At 43.7% G+C, this 21,870-nt stretch overlaps 1 protein-coding gene across 3 annotated transcripts in view; it reads left to right on the top strand.

Annotated features, from left to right (window-relative positions):
• The window catches only part of LOC146805190 (uncharacterized), a 304,320-nt gene extending 283,069 nt beyond the window's left edge, over positions 1 to 21,251 (top strand). Inside the window, exons 5-7 of one of the 3 annotated variants that reach the window (XM_085622380.1) lie at positions 20,004 to 20,077; positions 20,586 to 20,663; positions 21,151 to 21,240. In XM_085622380.1, the coding sequence (XP_085478506.1) occupies positions 20,004 to 20,077; positions 20,586 to 20,625 (114 nt within the window). In that variant the 3' untranslated portion in view covers positions 20,626 to 20,663; positions 21,151 to 21,240. Of the gene's footprint in view, positions 1 to 20,003; positions 20,078 to 20,585; positions 20,664 to 21,150 lie in introns of all 3 variants that reach the window. The other 2 variants (XR_014967806.1, XR_014967803.1) reach the window with 2 other exon arrangements.
• The last annotated feature ends 619 nt before the right edge of the window (positions 21,252 to 21,870 follow it).

The following is a 21,870-nucleotide window of genomic DNA, read 5'->3' as shown; positions in this document are numbered from 1 at the left end:
TGTCTTCCGCACTCAATTCCTACCTGAGAGAAAGAAGAGATACTGGTCAACGCTAGTGTTTAGCTAGAGTTATTCTCAATCTGCCATCTCATTCTCTCTCATTTATATTGGGTGGGGTTCAAAGAGGATCAGGGCTTCCGAGTCACTACTGGTGGAGTTCCAAGTATTGTAATTGTATTGTATTGTAATTGCATTTATATAGCACTTACTATCCCTGACGAGGCGTCAAAGCGCTTTTTCGGCGAGTAGCACGCTACTCCGGGACCCATAAAGGATTAGTGTTTAAAATGAGCATAGTGAAATATGAAGTAATTTGAGTGGTGAATTTGTTATTCAGTTATTTGGATAGAGAAGGATAGCGGCAGGATAGAAGAGAGAAAGAGGTTTGTATTTATATAGCGCTTGCTATCCCTGATGGGGTTTGAAGCGCTTTTTTTGGTGAGTAGCACGCTACTCTGGAACCTATAAGGATTATTGTTGAATTAGTATAGTGAAATATGAAAGTAATTTGAGTGGTGGATATGTTAGTCAGTTATTTGGAAGGAGAAGGGTTGGGGAGGGGTAGAAAAGGGAAAAGGTTAGCATTTATATAGCACTTGTAACCCTGATGGGGTGTTGAAGTGCTTTATTGGCGAGTAGCACGCTACTCCGGAACCCATGAAGGATTAGTGTTGAAAATGAGCATAGTGAAATGTGAAAGTAGTTTGAGTGGTGGATGTGTTATTCAGTTGGATACAGAAAGGTAGCGGAGGGATAGAAGAGGGAAAAAGGTTTGCATTTAGATAATGCTTGCTTACCTCTGATGAGGTGTTGAAGCGCTTTTTTGGCGAGTAGCATGCTACTCTGGGACCCATAAAGGATTAGTAGTGAATTAGTATAGTGGAATATGAAATTTGAGAAGTGAACATGTTAGTCTGTTATTTTGATTGAAAAGGATAGTGGAAGGATAGGAGTGAAGGATTTCTTTTTTTTTTTTGGGCAGTCATTGGAGTAGGAGGAGGTTTTTGGAAGAGTAAAAAGGGTTTGTGAAGGGGAAGAGTCAGAGGGAAGAGTTTAGAAAGATTTGTTTTGGGGATCGGAATAGTGAAAAAGGTGTCAGATGATGCATGGAGGGGTAGAGTAAGGGAGAGTCTAGAATGGGCTATTTTGGGGATCATAGTAGTGGTATGGGGTTTGGTATAAATTAGAGAGTGGATGTAGAGGATATATTGATAGATGTATAGGGTGAGAAATAGGGTAGTGCATTGGAAAGAGTTGTAGAAAGAAGTTTGAGATGAGTCAGAAAGTTGGGTTAGAAGATATATTGAGAGAAGTATAAGGTGAGAAATAGGGTAGTGTATTGGATATGCTGAATTAGAAGAAAGTGATAAATATATAGGTCCATAAGTACATTGAAAGTATATAGATGCAAAAAGGAGGTAGGTATATCTAGATTAAATATATTGATAGAGGTACAGGATGAAAAAATAGGGTAGTGCATTGGATATGCTTTTCAGGTGAAAAGTAACAAACACACAGATCCAAGTACATGGAAGGTACATAGATACACAATGGAAGAAGTACATGTAGACCAAAGATGCACCAGATAAACTCCGGTTTTCAAGTGTTATTGTACTTTTTTATTTTTTATTTTTTTAACATAATTGTTCTACATGTTTATGCAAAGCAATACACAAAGATAGGTACATATCTATAGTAAAAATAAATGATTATGTACAGTGGGATATGCTGTAAATTTCTGACTGTGCATGGTGCTTATGTGGGGAAGTGCCAATTCTTGAGCAGTTTTCTGAAGATAAGGTAGCTGTGAGTGAATCTTATGTTGGGGTTAAGAGTTCCATAGTTTGGCTGCTTGAACAGAGAAGGATGTGCCACACGTTTTTTTCTTGTATCTTGGGATTTTGAGGCGAGGTGCTATATTAGAGCGGAGGTTCCTTTGTTGAATGTGTTTGGTGATTTTATTCCTGATGAAGAGTGCTCCCATTCCATGTATTGCGTTGTGGGTGTCTGATACAAAGCAGCTTGAACGTGGATCTTCTGGCAACCGGTAACCAATGCAGGGCTTTAAAGGCAGGTGCAATGTGGTCTCGCGGTTTGATATGTAAGAGTAGCCTGGCAGCCGAGTTCTGAATCCGTTCTAGTCTTTTCATGGTCCTTAAAGGTGATCCATGGTAGAGGCTATTGGCGTAATCGAGTTTGGACAGAACAAGGGAGATGGTAGCTTGGACCTTGTGTGGCAATCCCAAATGAGGGAAAATTTGTTGCAGCGTTTTTATAGTGACAAAGCTTGATCTTGCTAGTTTGCTCACTTGGGCATTCATCAATAGCTCGGAGTCCATGGTCAATCCGAGGTTTCTTACTTCCGTCGATACTTTAGGCGGTGATCCCAGTTCATCAGGCCAGGCAGCAAGCGGGTCATAATGTTTCCAATCGCCACATGTGAGCATTTCTGTTTTGGAAGCATTCAATTTGAGGGGGCACCAAGTCATCCACTGATCCACGGCTCTGAGACAACTGACAATTGTGGAGTTTCCAATGTCTTTGGGGCATTCCAGTTGAAGGAGTATTTCTGTGTCATCAGCATAGTTATAGCACGTGAGGTGAAATTGATTGATCAGTACCGGTAATGACTTCATGTAGATGTTGAAAAGCATGGGCGAGATGATAAAACCTCGAGGGACCCCTGCTTTTGTGGAGTATGGTTTGGATGAGAAAGGTGGAGTATGGATGACATTAGTTCTGTTTCGAAGATAGGGCGCGATCCAGTCTAGAGCAGTCCCCTCTATGCCGGCTTCATAGAGTTCTTGTTTCAGAGTGTCATGGTCAATCGTGTCAAAGGCAGCCGAGAGGTCCAAGAGGAGAAGCACAGCAACCCCGTTGCGGTCTACTGTGTTCTTCAGGTCATCCTAGATGGAATGGCTCTAACATCTCTAGAATTCTGATTTGGCGATCTCCCATAAGAGCTGTTCTTTTCCTCACTTGCTTTAAAACATGGCTCACCCCCTTTTGCGATCTTGCTAGAGCCGCAAACAGACTTTACCACGAAACCAGAACCCCACAAGCCTTTACCATGCAGGCCTAACCACGCAGGCAACACTACCACACAGGATTGTACAGCAAATATACCTTTACCATGCATGCCATTACAACAAATTTTGTTGTAAAGTCGTGAATGGAAAAGGCATATTTTTTGTAAAAGTTTTAAAGATAAGTATATGAAAGTAATAATGGTTTTACATTTTAAGTGTTTTAGGTGTTTTTTTTACACACATACACTTATATAACTATGTCAATATTATCTACTGGCAGTCGTCAATAGGTAGCTATAGTTAGGAACTAGTTTCCATTGGAAAGGCGTTTTTTCATTTGCCAATAACTTTGGTTCCGTTTGACAAATCCTTGCGAAGTTTTCAAAACTAAGGCGCCAGTCACATCTGCTGCTGTCAGGGTGATTTGCCTAGTGCGGGCCGAGAAAAAGGGGGGTCCCAAAACGCTTTTTCTCCATGTTTAGTTCCATAGAAAATTTTAGACAGGGCTACAGCCCGAACTGCTGAACGGAAATACACCAAATGTAGCAGAAAGGAAGCTCTTGGTCCAGAATGCAACCTTTTTGTCAAATGGTGAAAATCCGTTCAGTAGTTGCTTGGAAATTTTAAGGTTTCACAGATTTACAACTGAGGCTGCGGTGGATTTGCGACCCCTCCCGATCTAGTGCCTGCAATCTGATTGGATGCCTACACTTCAAACCAGGAAGTGTTAGCAACCATCTTGTGACTTGGTTGAACGGAGTCACAAGAAAAAATATTTTTTTTAAAAGAAAAGGGGGCAGGGTAGAAACACCCTTACCCCCTAGGCCTCTTGTTGAGATCCTACAGGGAACCCCCAGGGCCAAAAAAGTATTTTTTTAAAGAGAGATTCATAAAATGCTGGATTTGCACCTCCTGCCGATAATGAAAATAAAATGAAGCACGGGCTCCAGCGCTTTGTTTAATTAGGTTCTGGGTGGGTCGGGTCCTGGGAGCATTATGGAAATAATGATGAAGGTGCCCTTGCAGCCCCGTGGACTGCCACCACCCCAGAGCTATATTAGGTAACAATGTGTGTGGACGCAGACACCGGTACACCACCTCCCCGGGGCCAGTTCAGATAAATAGGGGGGCAATGTGGCCCCCCACAGCCCCTGGAGGCCACCTCCCTGGGCTATATCAAATAATAATGCGTGGGGGCTCCAGCCCCCCCACGCAGCCCTGGGGACCACTACCCCAGTTATCGGCATCATTAATATTGGAGGGGGGCCACGTGGCCCCCCTCGTGGAGCTGTAGATGGCTCTGGGGACCACCACCACCCCAGGGCAGGCTCCAGCAATGTCCCGGCGTGCCCACCCCGGGACATTGCAGTTTGCTATGGATTGGCAGGAGCACTGCTCCCACCATGCCATAGCAAACAGTGCTCCAATTTCAACAAATGAAAAAAGAAAATGCTCTTGCTCGTTGAAAGTGGAGCATGTCCGTTTCCCTGCTCGCTGTGAAGCGAGCAAGAAAACGCACATTGCTTTGGTACCCGGGGAACAGCTCTTTGATCGCAAAGTAATGCCCGCTCCTGCAGGAGGCGGGGAGACTGCCCAACATGGAAAATGTGGGTGCCCTGGGTTGGGACCATGACACCCACACTACATGCTGGGCACTGGGGGATGGGGACTCCGGGGCTGAAATCGGCTCGGCAAGGGGGCCACACGGCCACCTCCCATGTTTTAAAATATTAAACAATGGGGTTGGTCTCGGGGGCAAAAATGGCCAGGGAAATGGGCCACACAGCCCCCTCTTAAAAAATAAATAAAAAGAAATAATAAAAAAGGACAGGCACCAGAGGAAGGGGTCCCCGGGGCCAAAAATGGCTAACTACCCATATGCCACTGACACATGCACTCACTCACCAACACAGCCGTACACACACTCACTCACCCATACAGCTTCTCACACACTCTCACTAACCCATTCATCCATGCAGGAAGTCACCCACCCCCTTACCCATCCACACAGACACTCATACAGCCATACAGGTACTCAGACAGCCAATCAATCACCCACACAGCCTCTCTTGTACCCACTCAGTAACCCATACAGCCACTTAGACACCAACTGACAGACTGATACAGACATTCATACCACCTAGGTATTCACCCATATATTCACTGGGACACCTAATTTCTCACCTATACAGTCAGTCACGCACCCACTGAATCATCCATACGGGCACTCATACATCCACGGATTCACCAATACATCTTGGTGTATACATTTAACATCTGTAAACCTTTAAAAAAATTACAGTGTCTGGATGATGTAATCATAATTAGCCTAACTATAACGTCTCTCTACTTAGGTTTTTTCCAGGGAATTTCTTAGGGTTTTAAGTGCTAATACCTAACTATAATGTCCCTGTAACCTTAGTTTTTTCAGAGAATTTTTTTTTATAATATATTATATATATATATGACCTACTGGCGGTCGCCAGTAGGTACTTATAGTTAGGACCTATTATCCATAGGAAATCGCAACATTCTATGTGGAATACCTTTGGCGCCGGTTGACGAATCTTCGCGAAAGTTTCAAAACTGGTGGGGCACTCCGGTCTGCTCCTATCCTGAAAGTCTCAGGGTGATTCGTCAAGCAAGGGCTGAGAAAAAAGGGGGGTCCCAAAACGTGTTTTCCCCATGCAGTTTTCCATAGGAACCGTTAATCGCAGCTGCAGCTCGAACTGCTGAACGGAATTACACCAAATTTGGCAAAGAGGTAGCCCTTGGTTCACACTCGTGCCTTTTGGTTAAATGGTGTAAATCCGTTCAGTAGTTGCTGAGAAAATCAAAAGTAAAATCATAGATATATCTATGGCCTTGGAGGATCCTTGCACCCTATGCGCACCCGGCGCTCACCCTCCCGATCATGAGCTGCATGCTAATTGACTGTCAACTGGCTGTAAACACTCCAAACCAGGAAGTGTTGGCAGCCATTTTGTGCCTCGGTAGAAGCGAGGCTTAAGAAATCAGTGGATGAAGTGCGCAAAACGTATAAAGGGGGCAGGGTAGAAATACCCTGACCTTCTAGACCTGCTTAGGGGGTCCCACAAGGACCCCCAGGGCTCAAATGTGTTTGGGAGAAAAAACTGCAAAATGAGCGCTGGGTGCACGGATCCTTCCGTAAAAACAAAAAAAAAAGCGTGGGCTCCCATGCTTCTTTAAAAATTAGCCCCGGGGATCCAATCCCAGGGGCAAAACACATAAAATTTGATGGGGGGCCCCGGGGACCACCAGCCCGGGGTCCACCACCCCCCGGGGCATCAAAATAAATGGGTGGGGGGTTCAAAGTCCCCCCAAGCCCCGGGGACCAACACCCCAGGGCTTTTTATATTGTGGGAGGGGGCCCAACACCCCGGGGCTTTTTATATTGTGGGAGGGGGCCGCATGGCCCCCCTCCTGGAGCCGTCGATGGCCCTGGGGACCGCCACCCCCCAGGGCTGGCTCCTGCAGTGTCTCGGTGTGCCCACCCCGGGACACTGCTGTTTGCTATGGCAGGGCGGGAGCCGAGGCTCCCGCCCTGTCATACCAAACTTCGTTTGGATTTTGAAAGAGAGAGCAGGGAAATCTGCTCTCTTTCAAAATGCAAACCATATTGCTTTTCCACACGGGGAGCTGCATGTTAGCAGCTCCCCGTGTGGAAAAGCAATGCTGGCTCCCAAAGGACATGGGGAGCTGGCTGGGACTGTGGGGGCATTGGGGCTCCCCCCACAGTCCCCAACGTTGTATATAGGCCCCGGGGGATGGGGTCCCCCGGGGAGAATAGAAATTAGTGATAGGTGCTGTTTTTTTTTTAGAGGCAAATTAGGAGTCGCGCACCCAGCGCGGCGCTCAGCGTGGCCCCCTGGTGTGCTCGCGCTGGGTGCGCGACTCCTAACGCGTTGAACACGTATATGACGTCACGTGCAAGCGTCGCGTAAAGTAATACGTGTGTGTCGTGTATGCGCCTGTAGTCGCGTACCGGTCGCATAACGATCACGCACAAAAATACGCACCCATCGCACATCCTACGCGGATCCTGCAAAACAATCCTAAAATGGCAGCTAGGTTCCATGCAACGATCGAGAAAGGTACGCTTTGGGTGCTCGACTCCCAAAAACAAAATTGAAGAAAAATAACAATAAAGAAAATAATATAAAGATATTTAAAAAATATATAAAATTTAAAAAAATAATTTCAATATTTACATTTTTTTCCCATTTATATTAAAAATATATAATGTAATTTTAAAAATAAAATATGTACAAATAAATAGTTTGAAAAATGTAGAAAATCAGTATAAAAAAAGAAAGAAATTCACTGAAAAAACTATAGGTTTCATACATGTTATAGTTAGGAATAAGGATTTAAAAAACCTTTGTAATTCACTGAAGAAAACCATAGGTTTCAGACATGTTATAGTTAGGAATTAGCATTTAAAAAACCTTAGAAATTCACTGAAAAAACCATAGGTTTCAGGGGTGTTATAGTTAGCTGGACATTTCACTTGTACAAAACCATTGAAATTCCTCCGTTATTGCGCACCCGCAATCCACTGCTGATGATGTCACATATTATATCATTCATGACATGGTCAGTGACATCACTGATGACATCTCAAATGACATCACTGATGACATCATCCAGTAGATGTAATATGTGACGTCATCAGCAGTGGATTGCGGGCGTGCGAGTTATAGTTAGTAGAACTAACTATAATGGAGGAATTTCAATGGTTGTACGAGTGAAATGTCCAGCTAACTATAACACCCCTGAAACCTATGGTTTTTTCAGTGAATATATATATACATATATATATTCACTGAAAAAACATAGGTTTCAGGCACGTTATAGTTAGAAATTAGCATTTAAAAAACCTTAGAAATGCACTGAAAAAAACATAGGTTTCAGAGACATTATAGTTAGTTGGACATTTCACTCATACAAATCCATAGAAATTCCCCTGTTACAGTTAGTTGAGCTAACTATAACTCGCGCTACCACAATGCACTGCTGATGATGTCACATATTACATCATTCATGACATGGTCAGTGACATCACTGATGACATCACTGATGACATCTCAAATGACATCACTGATGATATCATCCACGTAAAAATCTGATGCACCTCATCACACCCTAATTTACACTGCGGACATCATGGCTCACAATTCAGATGCAGTTGTGATTGCAGATGACGCAGTCCAGTAGGCAAGACACATTGGTGCCACTGCGGCCCGCCCGGACCACGCATGATCGTACACGCTCAGCGCCAAAGGTACCACTAACTCACTGCACCCTAAGTCATCGCCACGTGGCCTTATTAAGGCAGAATTCATTAGACAAAAGACATTGCTCCCAGTGCGGCCCACCGGGACCGCGTATCATCACAGGGTGCATACACGCTGAGTGCTTCAGGTGCCACTAACTGTGCAGCTCAACTCAACGCCACATGGCTGTGCACCCATCCTGATCGCTGCTTCCGGCCTACACTGGGGTTAGCACGGTTCACAATTCAAGATTAGTAGCGATGCAAATTGTGTAAGAGACTATAATGGGTTAACAAGACCAAATTCTCCCAATCTGTGCAGCTCAAGTCAACGGCATGTGGCTGTGGGCCTTTGCTGACCGCTGCCTCCGGCTTACACTGTGGAAGACCGGCGACACGTGGTGCCACTAACCCTGTTCAACACAAGCCGATACCACATGTGTAACTGTGTTCTGAGTCCTGAATGGCAGTGACCCCAACTTCGTAAGAGAATCACAGCAGCAGACTCCCTTCGATTAGTGAGGCATATTTGCATATGGAAGGCGGGCGACAAATGCTGCCACTAATCCTGTTCAACACAAGCCGATCCCACATGAGAAACTGTGTCCTAAGTCCTGAATGGCAGTGACCCCAAGTCCATGGCAGCGACCACAGCACCAGATTCCCTTCGATTAGTGAGGGGTATTTGCATATGGAAGGCCGGCGACACGTGGTGCCACTGAACCTGAACTACGCAGGCCGGTGGGGCCACCACCCTATGCACCTGGCTGTGGGCCCTTGCTCACCACTACCTCTGGCCTACACTACGGTCAGCAGGCCTCACAATTCACATAGAGTCCCGACTGCACATGACGCAGTCCAGTAGGCAAGACACATTGCTCCCAGTGCGGCCCATCACAGGGTCATACAGTCTCAATGCTTCTGGTGCCACTAACTGTGTACCTCAACTCAACGCCACGTGGCTATGGGCCCTTGCTGACCGCTACCTCTGGTCTACACTGCGGTCATCAGGGCTCACAATTAAAATTATTTCTTAAATCATTAACTACAGAGTCCAGTAGGCAAGTAACTATCATAGTCCTAAACCCTACATAATATCCTTTTAGTATCCTTGCTTCAAGGACTTTTTTTTATATCAGTTATAGTTTAGTACAATGACCAAATTCATCTTCAAGTGCAAAAGAACACTCAATAGCCGTCTACACTGCAGGCAGCAGAGCTCGCAATTCGAATTTTAAATGCTAATTTCTAACAAGAAGATTCTACTCAGAAAATACAACACTTTGTCAGTGTATTCTATACTTATTTAATCTTTTCATGATACGCCTACACTGCGGTCAGTAGGGCTCACTAATAAAATTAAGTATTGATTCATTAATTACAGAGTCCACTAGGCAAGTAACTATCACAGGCCTAAAATCTACATAATATCCTTTAAGTATCCTTTCTTCAAGAACATTGTTTATATCAGTTATAGCTTTAGTACAATCACCAAATTCATTTTCAAGTGCAAACGAACACTCATTAGCAGTCTACACTGCAGGCAGCAGAGCTCGCAATTCGAATTTTGGACACGTGGTGCCACTAACCCTGTTCAACACAAGCCACAACACTTGGTGCCGCTAACCCTGTTCAACACAAGCCTGCGACATATGGTACCACTAACCTTGTTCAACGCAAGCCTAGACACGTGGTGCCACTAACCCTGTTCAACACAAGCCAGCCACACATGGGGCCACTAACCCTGTTCAACACAAGCCGATCCCACATGTGGAACTGTTCCTGAGTCCTGAATGGCAGTGACCCCAAGTCTGTGGCAGCGACCACAGCACCAGACTTCCTTCGATCAGTGAGGCATATTTCCATATGCAAGGCCAGCGACACGTGGTGCCACTAACCCTGTTCAACACAAGCCGGTGACACGTGGTGCCACTAACCCTGTTCAACAAAAGCCAATCCCACATGTGGAACTGTGTCCTGAGTCCTGAAGGGCAGTGACCCCAACTTCATGGCAGCGACAACAGCACCAGACTCCCTTCAGTTTTATTTGTTGTTGTTTTCTGTAAATAAAATGTTTTATATGTAAACCTATAAATGACTAAGATTCTTGTTTGTCCAACGGCACAGGGACACTTCCGGGCCCAAGAAGGTTGTTGGGGGTATGTTGGTAATGTGGGATGAGGGTGCGTTACCTGCTGATGTGGGGAGAAGCAGCATGAAAGGAGTATCTCTCACAGAAAGAACTCCGATATGTTTTCAGCAATGCCTCGGACAGATGCCAGCTGACGGACTGAATCACAAAATGGTTTTTCAATGCTTATGTAGTGTGAGTTATGAACAGTTCGAACCCAGGCTCGCAGAGGGACAACTGCGGCCCGTCCGCTCGACTCACAGACGCAGTACTACGAGCCGTCCGCTCCCAAAGGAACAGCAGCGTAGTAGCTCGCAGAGCTACAAGCACAGTAGCGTACTAGCTCGCAAAGGTAGAGAGCTGCGAGCATCGGGCTGGCTTCTAACGGCATAGCGAAGTGGTGATGCTGGGCATAGGGAGCGTGAAAGAGTTATCTTGCAGAAACAGAGCTCCGATATATTGAATTGCCCCCGAGACATTTCTTTTATATTTTCACTCGATGCAAGAAAGCGCGCTTTTTGGACCAAGATCTTTCTCCCTGCCAAATTTGGCGTAATTCCGCTCAGCAGTTTGACCTGTAGCCTTGTCTAAAGTTTCCTATGGAAAATCCATTTATAAAACATGTTTTCACCCCCCCCCCCCCCACATAGCTACCTGTCGCAGGCGTACTCGCTGTTGGTGTGCAGGTCAGTGGTCTAGTTGTCAACATGTCACGGCCACTCCCTGAGGGCAGGTTTGCACACACACCACACCCATCCGGCACATGCGTCACAGGCCATGTGACCACGCAAATATAATGGATCGACAACGTCACATCCTTTATTGCCGGTGGTGACTGGATGGCGTACTCTCCACGGGTCTCAATCATAAAGAGTCCATGAAAAGTTGCGCAGAGGGTTAGTCGCACCCTCAGCTGTATGGCCGTCAGGGGCCTACAACCACGTGGCGCGGACTTGAGTTGTACAGGGTTAGTGCCACCTGAAGCTGATGTGTCTGTCAAGGGCCTACCACCACGTGGCGCAGACTTGAGTTGCACAGGGTTAGTCGCACCCTAAGTTGTATGGCCGTCAGCGGCATACCACCATGTGAGGCTGACTCGCGTTGCACAGCGTTAGCGGCACCAAAAGCTGATGTGTTCTCCGCCATTGAAGACTCAGGACTCAGCGACATGTGTGAGATCTGCCGGGCCGCGTAGAAGCTGATGTGGTCTCTGCCATTCATGACTCAGGACTCTGCGACATCTGTGAGATCTGCCGGGCCGCGGAGCATTGATGGGCACGCGGAGTGCCCACTGGTAGACACTCCGGTGGCAGCAGGTAATTATTTGGTCATGGATGCGCAGGGGCGGCAGTATCTCTCTCTCTCTCACTTCCCTCTCTTCACTCTATCTCTCTCACTCTCTTCCTTCCTTTCCTTCTCTTTCTCCATCTCCCTTCTCCCTTTCTCACTCCCTTTCTTTCTTTCCTTCCCTCTCTTTTTCTCTCTGGCTTTTTTTCCTTCTCTGTGTTTCACTCCTTTGATATGCGCATTACACACGTCCTTATTTTGCGCTTTATTTTCCAGGCTGTGTCATTGATATTCATGGTCCCGAAAGGAGTCTTCCGCCTTGTTGTTTTGTGTTTAGTGAGCATTTCAATATGGACATAAAGAAATTCAGATTGCACTAGTGACCATATATCTTCAACTGTAGGGAACATACCTTTATCCTGGCAAAATGGTTGTGCCTTAAAATGGGACAAATTAAATCCAGGTATGTTCACAGGTAAGGTCATTACAAACTGCAGCGAGGCGGTGCAGGTCTGTTTAGACGAATGTACCTCGCATTAAGATATTATCAATGGGTTTTTGACTATTACAAACTACATTAAGCAGGACTTATTAAGAACATGTAATAAAACTAATAAGCCCAAATTAGGATGGTTTGATGCAAAATGCTCCAAGGCCCATGCCAAACTTAAAAAGATTCTTCACACAGAGCCTAGAGTTGTGGAAGAGGTCAGGAAACCGCATAGAGAGTATAATGAAGCATTAAAATCAAGGAAAACAACTCTTAAAAATGAAGCCTGGCAGGATTTATACCTAGCATCAAAGTCACAGGACTCTTCCGCTTTCTGGAAGGCAGTCAATGCGCCCTTTCTGATGGAGAGAGACAGGGCATCTATTGAGATAGCCATTAGTGAGGCAGAGTGGTTGGAGCATTTAAAAAAACTATATAGCAACTCCAGCCTCACATCAGTGGTAGAGTCGGGGCCCAAAGAGCCCGTGGTAATTACACAATGTACTGAGGTCAAAAACTTGAGATTTGAGCTGAGTGAGGTTAATATAGCCATTGAATCAAGCCAGGGAGGAAAGGCACCTGGACCGGATGGTATTCCAGTCGAGCTTTTTAAACATAATATTCTATTGTGGGGTCCTCTTTTAACTCAAGTCCTAAATGCCTGTAGCACAACTGGTCTTTTACCCTCTTGGTATGTATCAACTGTGGTCTCCATTTTTAAAAAAGGGGACAGGTCGGAGCCAGCCTGTTACAGGCCGATATGTTTACTTGACTCGACAATTAAAATCATCGGTAGAGTCTTATTATTAAGACTACAAGACTGGGCGGAAGATCATTCGATTCTTAGTGATTTACAGTTTGGCTTCCGCAAGGGCATGGGCACAATCGACCAGGGTTTAAATTTGAATATGATGGTCGGTAAATAAACCAAGGCAAAAAGGGGAAGGCTGTTTTTAACGTTTGTAGACTTAACGGCAGTGTTTGACTGCGTAATTCATGAGGAACTTTGGAGAATTTTAACGAACCTGGGGGTGGAAAGTTCTATAGTATTATTTTTGAGACAACTATATGCGGGGGCAACTTCTAGGATTCGATACAGGGTGGGAGGGGAATGCACTAAGCACTTTAGGATGAGAAGGGGCATGAGACAAGGGTGTGTCCTAGCATTCTTCATGTTTATACTATATATCAATGAGCTGGGAAGTACTTTGTAGAAAGAGTGCCAGGACCTCCCACAAGTTGATAAGAGATCTATAACTGCATTAATGTATGCTGATGACGCGGTTCTCATGTCGCGCGCTCCAGTAGGCATGCAGAGGTTAGTTTGTAGTTTCTCTAAATATATAACTAGGGTTAAATGTTAACATTTCAAAAACATTTGTGATGAAATGTGGGTTAGGCAGTACGAAATGTAGACCTGTCTCATTAGGAACTAAACACATTGAATGTTGTAATACCTTCTCTTACCTGGGGATCCTATTTGATAAAAGGGGGACTTGGACCCAGGCGATCAAGACCAGGAGGTTGCTGTTTTCCAAAGCTGTAGCTGCACTTTCAAATTTCAGTAGGAAGCTGGGAAAACGGGCACCAGAGGTTCTACTACAGATTTACAGGGCTAAATGCATCTCCATAGCCATTTATGGGGCAGGCATTTGGGGCTACGAGAATGTTAATCCACTACAAAGTATTGAGACCAGATGTTTAAGATTTTTACTGATTGTCTCTGATAGCACTTCCACTTTTATCTGCCACACTGAATTAGGTATGTCTTACATTTCCGATATATGCAAAATTCAACTGGTACTTTTGTGGCATAGGATTTGGACCTCGGAACAGTTGGAGCTAAATAGGCAGGTACTTAGGGACTGTGGTAGTCTGGATGGGGCTCTGTATATTAAATGGCAGGAGTATATTAAAAACTTTGTCTGTAATCTCGGCCACCCTGAATACTATTTGGACCCTCTTAGTCTACAAGACGTCCAGAGGAAAGATCTTAAAACTAGCTGTTTGAATTACCTGGAAAACAAGAGGAGATTGATGGAATTGCAAAAAATATCGATTCAAGCTCACCAGCTAATAGTCCCTGCTGACAGAATTCAGCCTTATTTAGGGATGTTAACAAAAGAACACAATGGATTTCTGTTGACTCGTCTGAGATTGGGTATTTTTCATAGACTTGTTACTTTCCCGGCCCAGAATGACTAGTCAAATGGGTTGTGTAAATGCCCATGTGATGATGTCTCCATTCAATCGACTATACATGTTCTGTTCTTTTGAAAATTTTATTCCTGTAATAGGAAAAGGTGGATTCTGCCGATTTTAAAAAATAGTGGTTTAAAAAAATGTCGCCATGCCCTCCTGTTCATAGAAGTATTAGGAGAAGAACAGCTGATTGTTTCAGTTAATATTTTTAAAGAATGTGTTAAAACGTAGAAATTCAATCATGATGTAATCAAGTATTAAATTCAAATTGTCTTCACTGTGTATTGTCTTTATATGAATTTTACAAACTGGTGTATGTATAAATTGTGGTTTATATCTTTAATGTGCTTTTATGATTATTATTTTTATAATCGAATAAAGCTGATTGAATTGAATTGTGTTCAGTTTGTTAAATTTAGTTTATCCTTTATAAATACGTTAACGAAAAAATAAAGTTAGAAAAAAAAATCAATAACGTTTTTGGTTGTTAATTAAGTGCTGTGTGACTCTTTCTCGTTCCTATTACTGGTATTTCATGGTGTCCACCATGGTGTTACATTTTGGGGCAGTTATCACGGGAATACTGGTGATGTCTGCCGTTTGCACCAGCTTCTGAATAGTGTGTTAGATTTATCTCAACTTTAGTTGCATTAAAGTGCTGATAATGAAATGCAGAGTAGGCGTTCCCGTACAAAAAGACACACGTGCACCTTTGCGATTTATTCTAAATACTAAAATCCTGTATTGAATTGCACTGTGGTAGTGGGTGCACTTACAGTGTACACACAAAATCAATGCAGAAATGTCATTGTATTTATATTAATTGGGAATAGTGGGTCAGGTGCTGGATCTTGACGGGATACACTGCCCAGTTCATTTATTTTTCTGTACACGAAAAAACCACATTACAACTTTCACAACAACTGCGATGCGAAACAAATTCCAGCAATAAGCCACGTTAGCACTAGGGATTTTACACCTGCTTTCTGCTGGTGTTAAGCAGGGCGACTACCTGCAGCATGAAAGGGAACACAGCCAAGAGCCACACCGAAACACCCACAGGTGCCATAGAGTCAATCAGCATGATACACGGATACCCATGAGGTCCACAACACTCATTGCAACAACCACAGGACCGCCAACGCCCCCCAAACACGCATCTGAGCAAGTGTGTCTGTGTGGTCATTGTGTTAGCATGATAGGCACGGCCCTGCAACATCACAGTGTCAGCGGACGTTACTATGTCACCTCAGCGTTGGCAGTGAGCCCGGACATGTAGCTATGCATGCATCCTCCTGCATGTACAAGCGGCGTGTGCTGGTCTGGCGTACACAGGTCAGCACAGGGGTCTACCTATCCAGCAAGGGGAAGGGGGTGTCTCGGACATGTCCGTGTTCAGGAAGTGCGGTAAGTGTGTCTCTGTGTTCTGGTGTGGCCGCCACATTGGCGTCAGCAGTGGATGTTGTAAAGTGGCATGCACCACCTCCAAACTGCAGTGTCACAGTGTGGTTGGAATGCCGCAGGACATGCGCGAATAGGCATTACAATGGTGTGCCGTAGGAGTGCACGGGATACAACAGTGCACCGTACAAAAGTGTGGGGGATAGTGGGAGGGAGGAGCAGCTGTTTGGCAACGTAACACACAGTGAACCCGCCCATGTGCCACATGCTGGGCATCTCATCCATGATGACCAGGGTTGCAGACATCCCACAACACCCATGACCGGCTTTTGTACACATCCTGTATGAATGCAGCTGGAGAAGTTACTGTAGGGATGAAAAGTTATTTGTCTGCGCTATCTTGCGCTAGCACATCTGCTGCTCCGAGAAGGAACTTGCAAGTGGCCCGCCCTCCCCTGACAGATACTATAATATTTGCATCCGTCTCCCACACTACGCACTGCCCGATGTGAGAACAACGAGTACACATCCCACACTCGAAAGTCCTTTGTCGTAGTTAACATGCGTGAAATGGCCTTAACACGTACTCCCACCACAACCCTCCCCTGCACCCATTGCACCAAGCTGTGCCATTTCAACCACAAGACTGGCACACGGCAAGCCAGTGCAGCTACAAGCAGAGCCACTGACGCAATGGCAGGGCATCCCGAACACATGGTCGACTCCATTCACGTCCACCTATACCTTGCGCGTCTGCTGCACGTCCTGGGTGCACTGCCTTTGGCAGTGCTGTGGATCACTTACCGGCTGAGCTTCTGCATTGCGGACGTCACCAGCGTTCAACCTGTATTACAATGTCGCACGTGCCTATCTGAGTGGTGCATGGACTTGTGCTTCTCCAACGAGTGGATAGCTGACATGGATTACGATGTGTGTGTGCGCCCCCTGTTGGCCCGACGGCCTGCTACTGTTTTATGCTCTAGGGTAGTACAGTGGTGTTTGGGTAGTGTAGGGGGTTGTGCTGGGGGTAGTATTTTAGGGCTTAGGGTAGTGCAGTGGTGTTTGGGTAGGGGGTCATGCTGGGGGCAGATTTAGGGTTTAGAGTAGTGCACTGGTGTTTGGGTACTGTAGGGGATCGTGCTGGGGTAGTGTTTTAGAGTTTACAACAGTGCAGTGATGTTTGGGTAGTCTTTGGGTAGTGGAGAGGGTCGTGCCGACAGACTGACTCATAGAGCTCCGAGCCGACGGCAAGCTTCTAAACGCATACCCGCGACCTGGTGATATGAGGAGAGGCAGCGTGAAAGGCATATCTGACACAGACACAGATGCCAGTGTTGCCTCGCACAGGTAAAACTGCAGACCCTATAGCTTCTACACGGAGAGATGTGAGCTGACGGAGTACATCACAAAATGGCTGCCAACATTTGCTGGTTTCAACCATTCACAGCCACTAAGCCGCAAGGTGGTGCTTGTAACCCCCTCAGCCAATCACGTCAGAATTCTCAAACTGCGATATCTGTAACATTTGATATTTCTCACAACTACTGAACGGATTTACACAATTTAAACAAAAGCGTGCTTTCTGGACCATCACCTTCCTCCCTGCCAAATTTGGCGTAATTCTGTTAATCAGTTTCACCTGTAGTTTTCTGTAAAGTTTCGTATGGAAATTTTATGGAGAAAACACATTTTAGGGCCCTCTTTTTTCTCAGCCCCTCGTACACCATTCACCCCCAAACTTTCAATATAGGAGCTAATCAAAAAAGAGAAACTTTTTGGATAATTTCATACAGATTGATGCCAAAGGTACAAGCACATAGAAGACTCCAGGAGGGGGGCCGTGCAACCCCCCACACAACATAAGTTAAGCCCCGGGGCTGGGCGGACCCCAGCGGACCCCCACAACCCCTGCGAGCCCCTGCTATTATTTTTTAAGAAATACCCCAGCAACCTAGCCCACCCAATGGCCTCATTAAAATAAAACACGAGAACCCGCCACCCCAGTGCAAAACTTTGCCGATTTTTTATTTTTTTCAAAATGATTTTTTGGGCCCTGAGGGTCCTCCTGGGACCCCCTGACCAGACCTAGTGGGTCAGGGTTTTTTTACCCTGCCCACTTCTCTTGTTTTATACCTTTATTTCTCCATTTTCAGGTGACTCGCTTCTACTGAGCCACAAGATGGCTGCCAACACTTCCGGGTTTGGAGTGCTAGCAGCCAATCACAGTGAAGCTCGTGCACGCGACTTAGGCTCCACCCAGCTATCAAAACTTTTCTTTTTCTAATTTCTCAGCAACCACGGAACGAATTTGCAACATTTATGAAAAGTTTGTTTTCTGACCCAGGCGTTACATTTCTGCCAAATTTGGAGTAATTCCGTTCAGTAGTTTCGGCTGTAGCCCTGCACAAAGTTTCCTATGGGAAATTGATTTTTTGACTCTTATTTTTTGAATTTCTCAAAAACTACTGAACCGATTTACACCATTTAAAAATTGGCCGCTTTCTGAACCAAGCTCTACCTTTCTGCCAAATTTGGGGTAATTCCGTTCTGCAGTTCGAGCTATAGCTCGTCGCAAAATTTCCTATTGAAATTAACATGGAGAAAATGTGTTTTGGGACCCCCTTTTTTCTCAGCCCCGCTTGACGAATCACCCCCAAACTTTCAGGATAGGAGCTGACCTGGATATACTTTTTGGGGGGAGAACTTCAGGAAGATTTGTCAAACGACGCCAAAGTTATTAGTAAATCAAAAAATGCTTTTCCTATGGAAACTAGGTTCTAACTATAACTACCTACTGGCGATATATATGCCGATTTTCCAACTTTACAGCTCCTTTGTTCTCGAGAACTTGCAAGAAGAGAAACGGACTCCAGTTTCTTTGTGCTTGTTGATATTTATTTAGTGCAAAATGCTGCCATGATGCGTTTCGGGCCCTGCAGCCGTTGATCACATAACATGTTCGTGAATTCTTTTCCCTTTTTAAAGTGCCAGTGCAGGAGACGACAAAGAAAACAGACTACTGCTCGGTTTTCTTATAAATCAAATTAGCTGCAAGTTAAATAGTACATTTGATTCTACAAAATGTAACTATTTTATACCATCATGTAAACCCATCAGCTTCAATAATATCTGTTTAAATACAAACTGTGAATCAACTCCCGGATTTGTGTATACAATTAAGTAAAAATCCTCTTGTTGGTTCATTAGACACATTAGCTAGAAATACTATACAATTTATACAGATCAAATATCTCATCATGATAAAATTTGCTTGTATCTCCACATTGCTGTATCAATTTAAAACAACTGATTAACAGAGGCTAAAAATACCGCAATTACTTTTGTCTCATGCTGCTAAATGAAAACATCATAATAATGTCGTCTGACATGCTGCATATAAAGTGTACTATACAAGTGCTAAAAAGTGCTGTGGTGCAAAAGATAAAAACCATTAAGATGGTTGTGAAGTGATGTTTTTTTTTTTTTAAATCTGGGAAAGGTACAGTTGATACAAGGATTGTGTGCGGATAAAAGAGTATGCAGCCATTTGTGATTAGATAGGATTAATCCTAAACACTAATTCATTTTGATAATTGGCTGCATATATTAGACTGTACAAAAAGTTGTTAAACTCTTAATTTTATGCTGTTGTACAGTGGTGCCAGTTTGGACTGAAAACGGGGTTCTTCAGCCTTAAACCTTAAAGCCATGTATATAGGTCCTCTGTTGTATTGAGGCCATTAGGACTCTTACTGTCAAACTCTAAGATGTATTGAGTTTCCAGTTTTCTACGGTTGGCCTCTCTATCACCACCGCGTCTTAAGGGCGGTATGGTGTCCACAACAAAATATGTTAGATCTTGTATTTTATTGTTGTGGACTTCCCTAAAATGGCGGGCAACTGGATAACTCAGATCAAAATTAATAATAGCTCTTATGTGTTGGAGGACTCTTTTGTGGACTGGCAGTTTCGTACTGTCGATGTATTTAAGTCCCCAGGAGCAATCCAACACATAAACAGCATATTCGGTTTTGCAAGTCAAGAACTTGGAAATCATGGTGGGGGAAGTCCTGAATGGGGTGATGTAAGAATTTTTGTTAATGCATAATTTACAAGCTTTGCAAGTCCAGCATTTTCTAAAACCTTTTATATATACACACTCTACAGTATGGGTTACAGGTTTCCTGCCCGGCGCAAGATACTGACGAGAGACAGGCACGGAGGCTTCCAGCCGAGTTGCAGTAAGAATTAGAGAAGAATTAGATTTGTTTCTCTTGGACTGTGGGAACTAGTAGCTGTTTAACCATGGGTACTTAGATTTGGGATTTAAAAATACAAGCGATAAAAGTACATGTCATGCACCTTGAGGAGATAGAACTGGGTGGTGGTAGACGTAACTTTTCTTTTTAAATTGAAGTTCGGTGCTGAAAAGAATCACTTTATTGGCTACGTGTTTAGATAGATTAAATCGGAAGGGAATGCTTCTATTTATTTGATATATAGAGAGCCTCAGGATCACAACATGGGCTTATTTTTCTCCAGACCGTATCAAGGGGCGCTAATGTTTAATTATCATCGTGCAGGAAGGTACATATAAAACGAACATTTAAATACTGCACCATGACGAAACTGAATTGAAAAGGTGAGAGGACAGTTACAATATAAAAACTCTTTTTCATACTTAGTATTAGGAATACAAGTTTTTTAAACTCTGTAGAGTAACAAGGAATGTTTAAATATATTTTCTAGGATATTGAATAATCAAGATGGTGTGGAATTGGTTCGATAAACAGACATAATATAACGTGATCTAAGGAATACTATAAGGTAATAGTTGAAATTTGTATTTCTTGCCCCATAGGAGATATAGAGTATGAATGGGTGTATGCACTACTGAACAGATATTTGATAGTTATAGGTATGTAATTTTGGATACAAGTGGTGATGTAATTAGATGATGCAGTATGCTAACAATATAGGAAATTGCAGAACTAGATGGTTTTACTATAGATGCAGGAATTTATATAATAGAAAAGAATAAAGAAAATGAATAGAATGTGGGATTCTTTTTTAGACCCTAAGAGGAACTTTACACATGAGGAATTCAGGAAGCTCCAAAATGTGGTTAAGATCTAAGATCTAGGGTTTCTTGTAGCTCTTAAGAGTCACTCTACATATGAGGAACTCAGAGAGCTAATAAGTGGTTTAAATTCACACGTGTGTTGTTAAATAGGATCAATATGTTGAAACATTTTTATTGTATGTAGAATCTTATTTTAGATTCTAATTGTATTATTTTATGTTTGTATAACAGCCCTGAAGAAGCGGAGTGGAGCGTGAAACACGTGTTGGCATTGTTTTTTCTGACTACATAAGAAAAATAATAAACTACAAAGAAACAAAATCAGAAGACTTGTTCTATTAATGTTTATTGAACGGGTGTGTTAACATCTCAGTGTTGTTTGAAACATATATCTATATATCTATCTATATCTATATATATATCTATCTACATATGTATTATATATATATATATATAAATCTATATATATATATATATATATATTAACAAATGTCCTTACGTTGCAAGAGTGCTAGAAATAGTCGCACTCAGGATTTCAAAGAGAGGGTTTCAAGTATTTATTGACTGACGCCTTTCGACAGCATGGTCTTTGTCAAAAGTCATACAATGACTCGGAAGTGGCAGTGGCCTTTTAAAGCATTTCCTGTGTGGTAATAGACATGAAAGATAGCTGCACAACAGGAGCCTGTGAGTTTAAGCAGTAAACAGACTCTCGACATGTGATTAAAATACATAATTATCACATGCAGACCATAACAAAAAATCATAATTAATGTAAACAAGTGCAATAAATGTTTCATGAATAAAGAGTGTTTATTAAAACCCGGTCCTGGTGAAAAAAGATGGCTGTTCAGGCTAGTGCTAAAAGGGAATGTGCAATGTGCGCGCTCAGCGTTCAATGACTGTAGCCTATGCAGTATGAGATGGAAGGCGAGTGCCTGATTCAGCGTG

Source organism: Triturus cristatus, chromosome 8 (genome assembly GCF_964204655.1).
Source record: "Triturus cristatus chromosome 8, aTriCri1.1, whole genome shotgun sequence".
Classification (NCBI taxonomy): Eukaryota; Metazoa; Chordata; class Amphibia; order Caudata; family Salamandridae; genus Triturus; species Triturus cristatus.
Note: the sequence above shows the minus strand (reverse complement) of the source record. Positions and strands in the feature narration are given on the sequence as shown.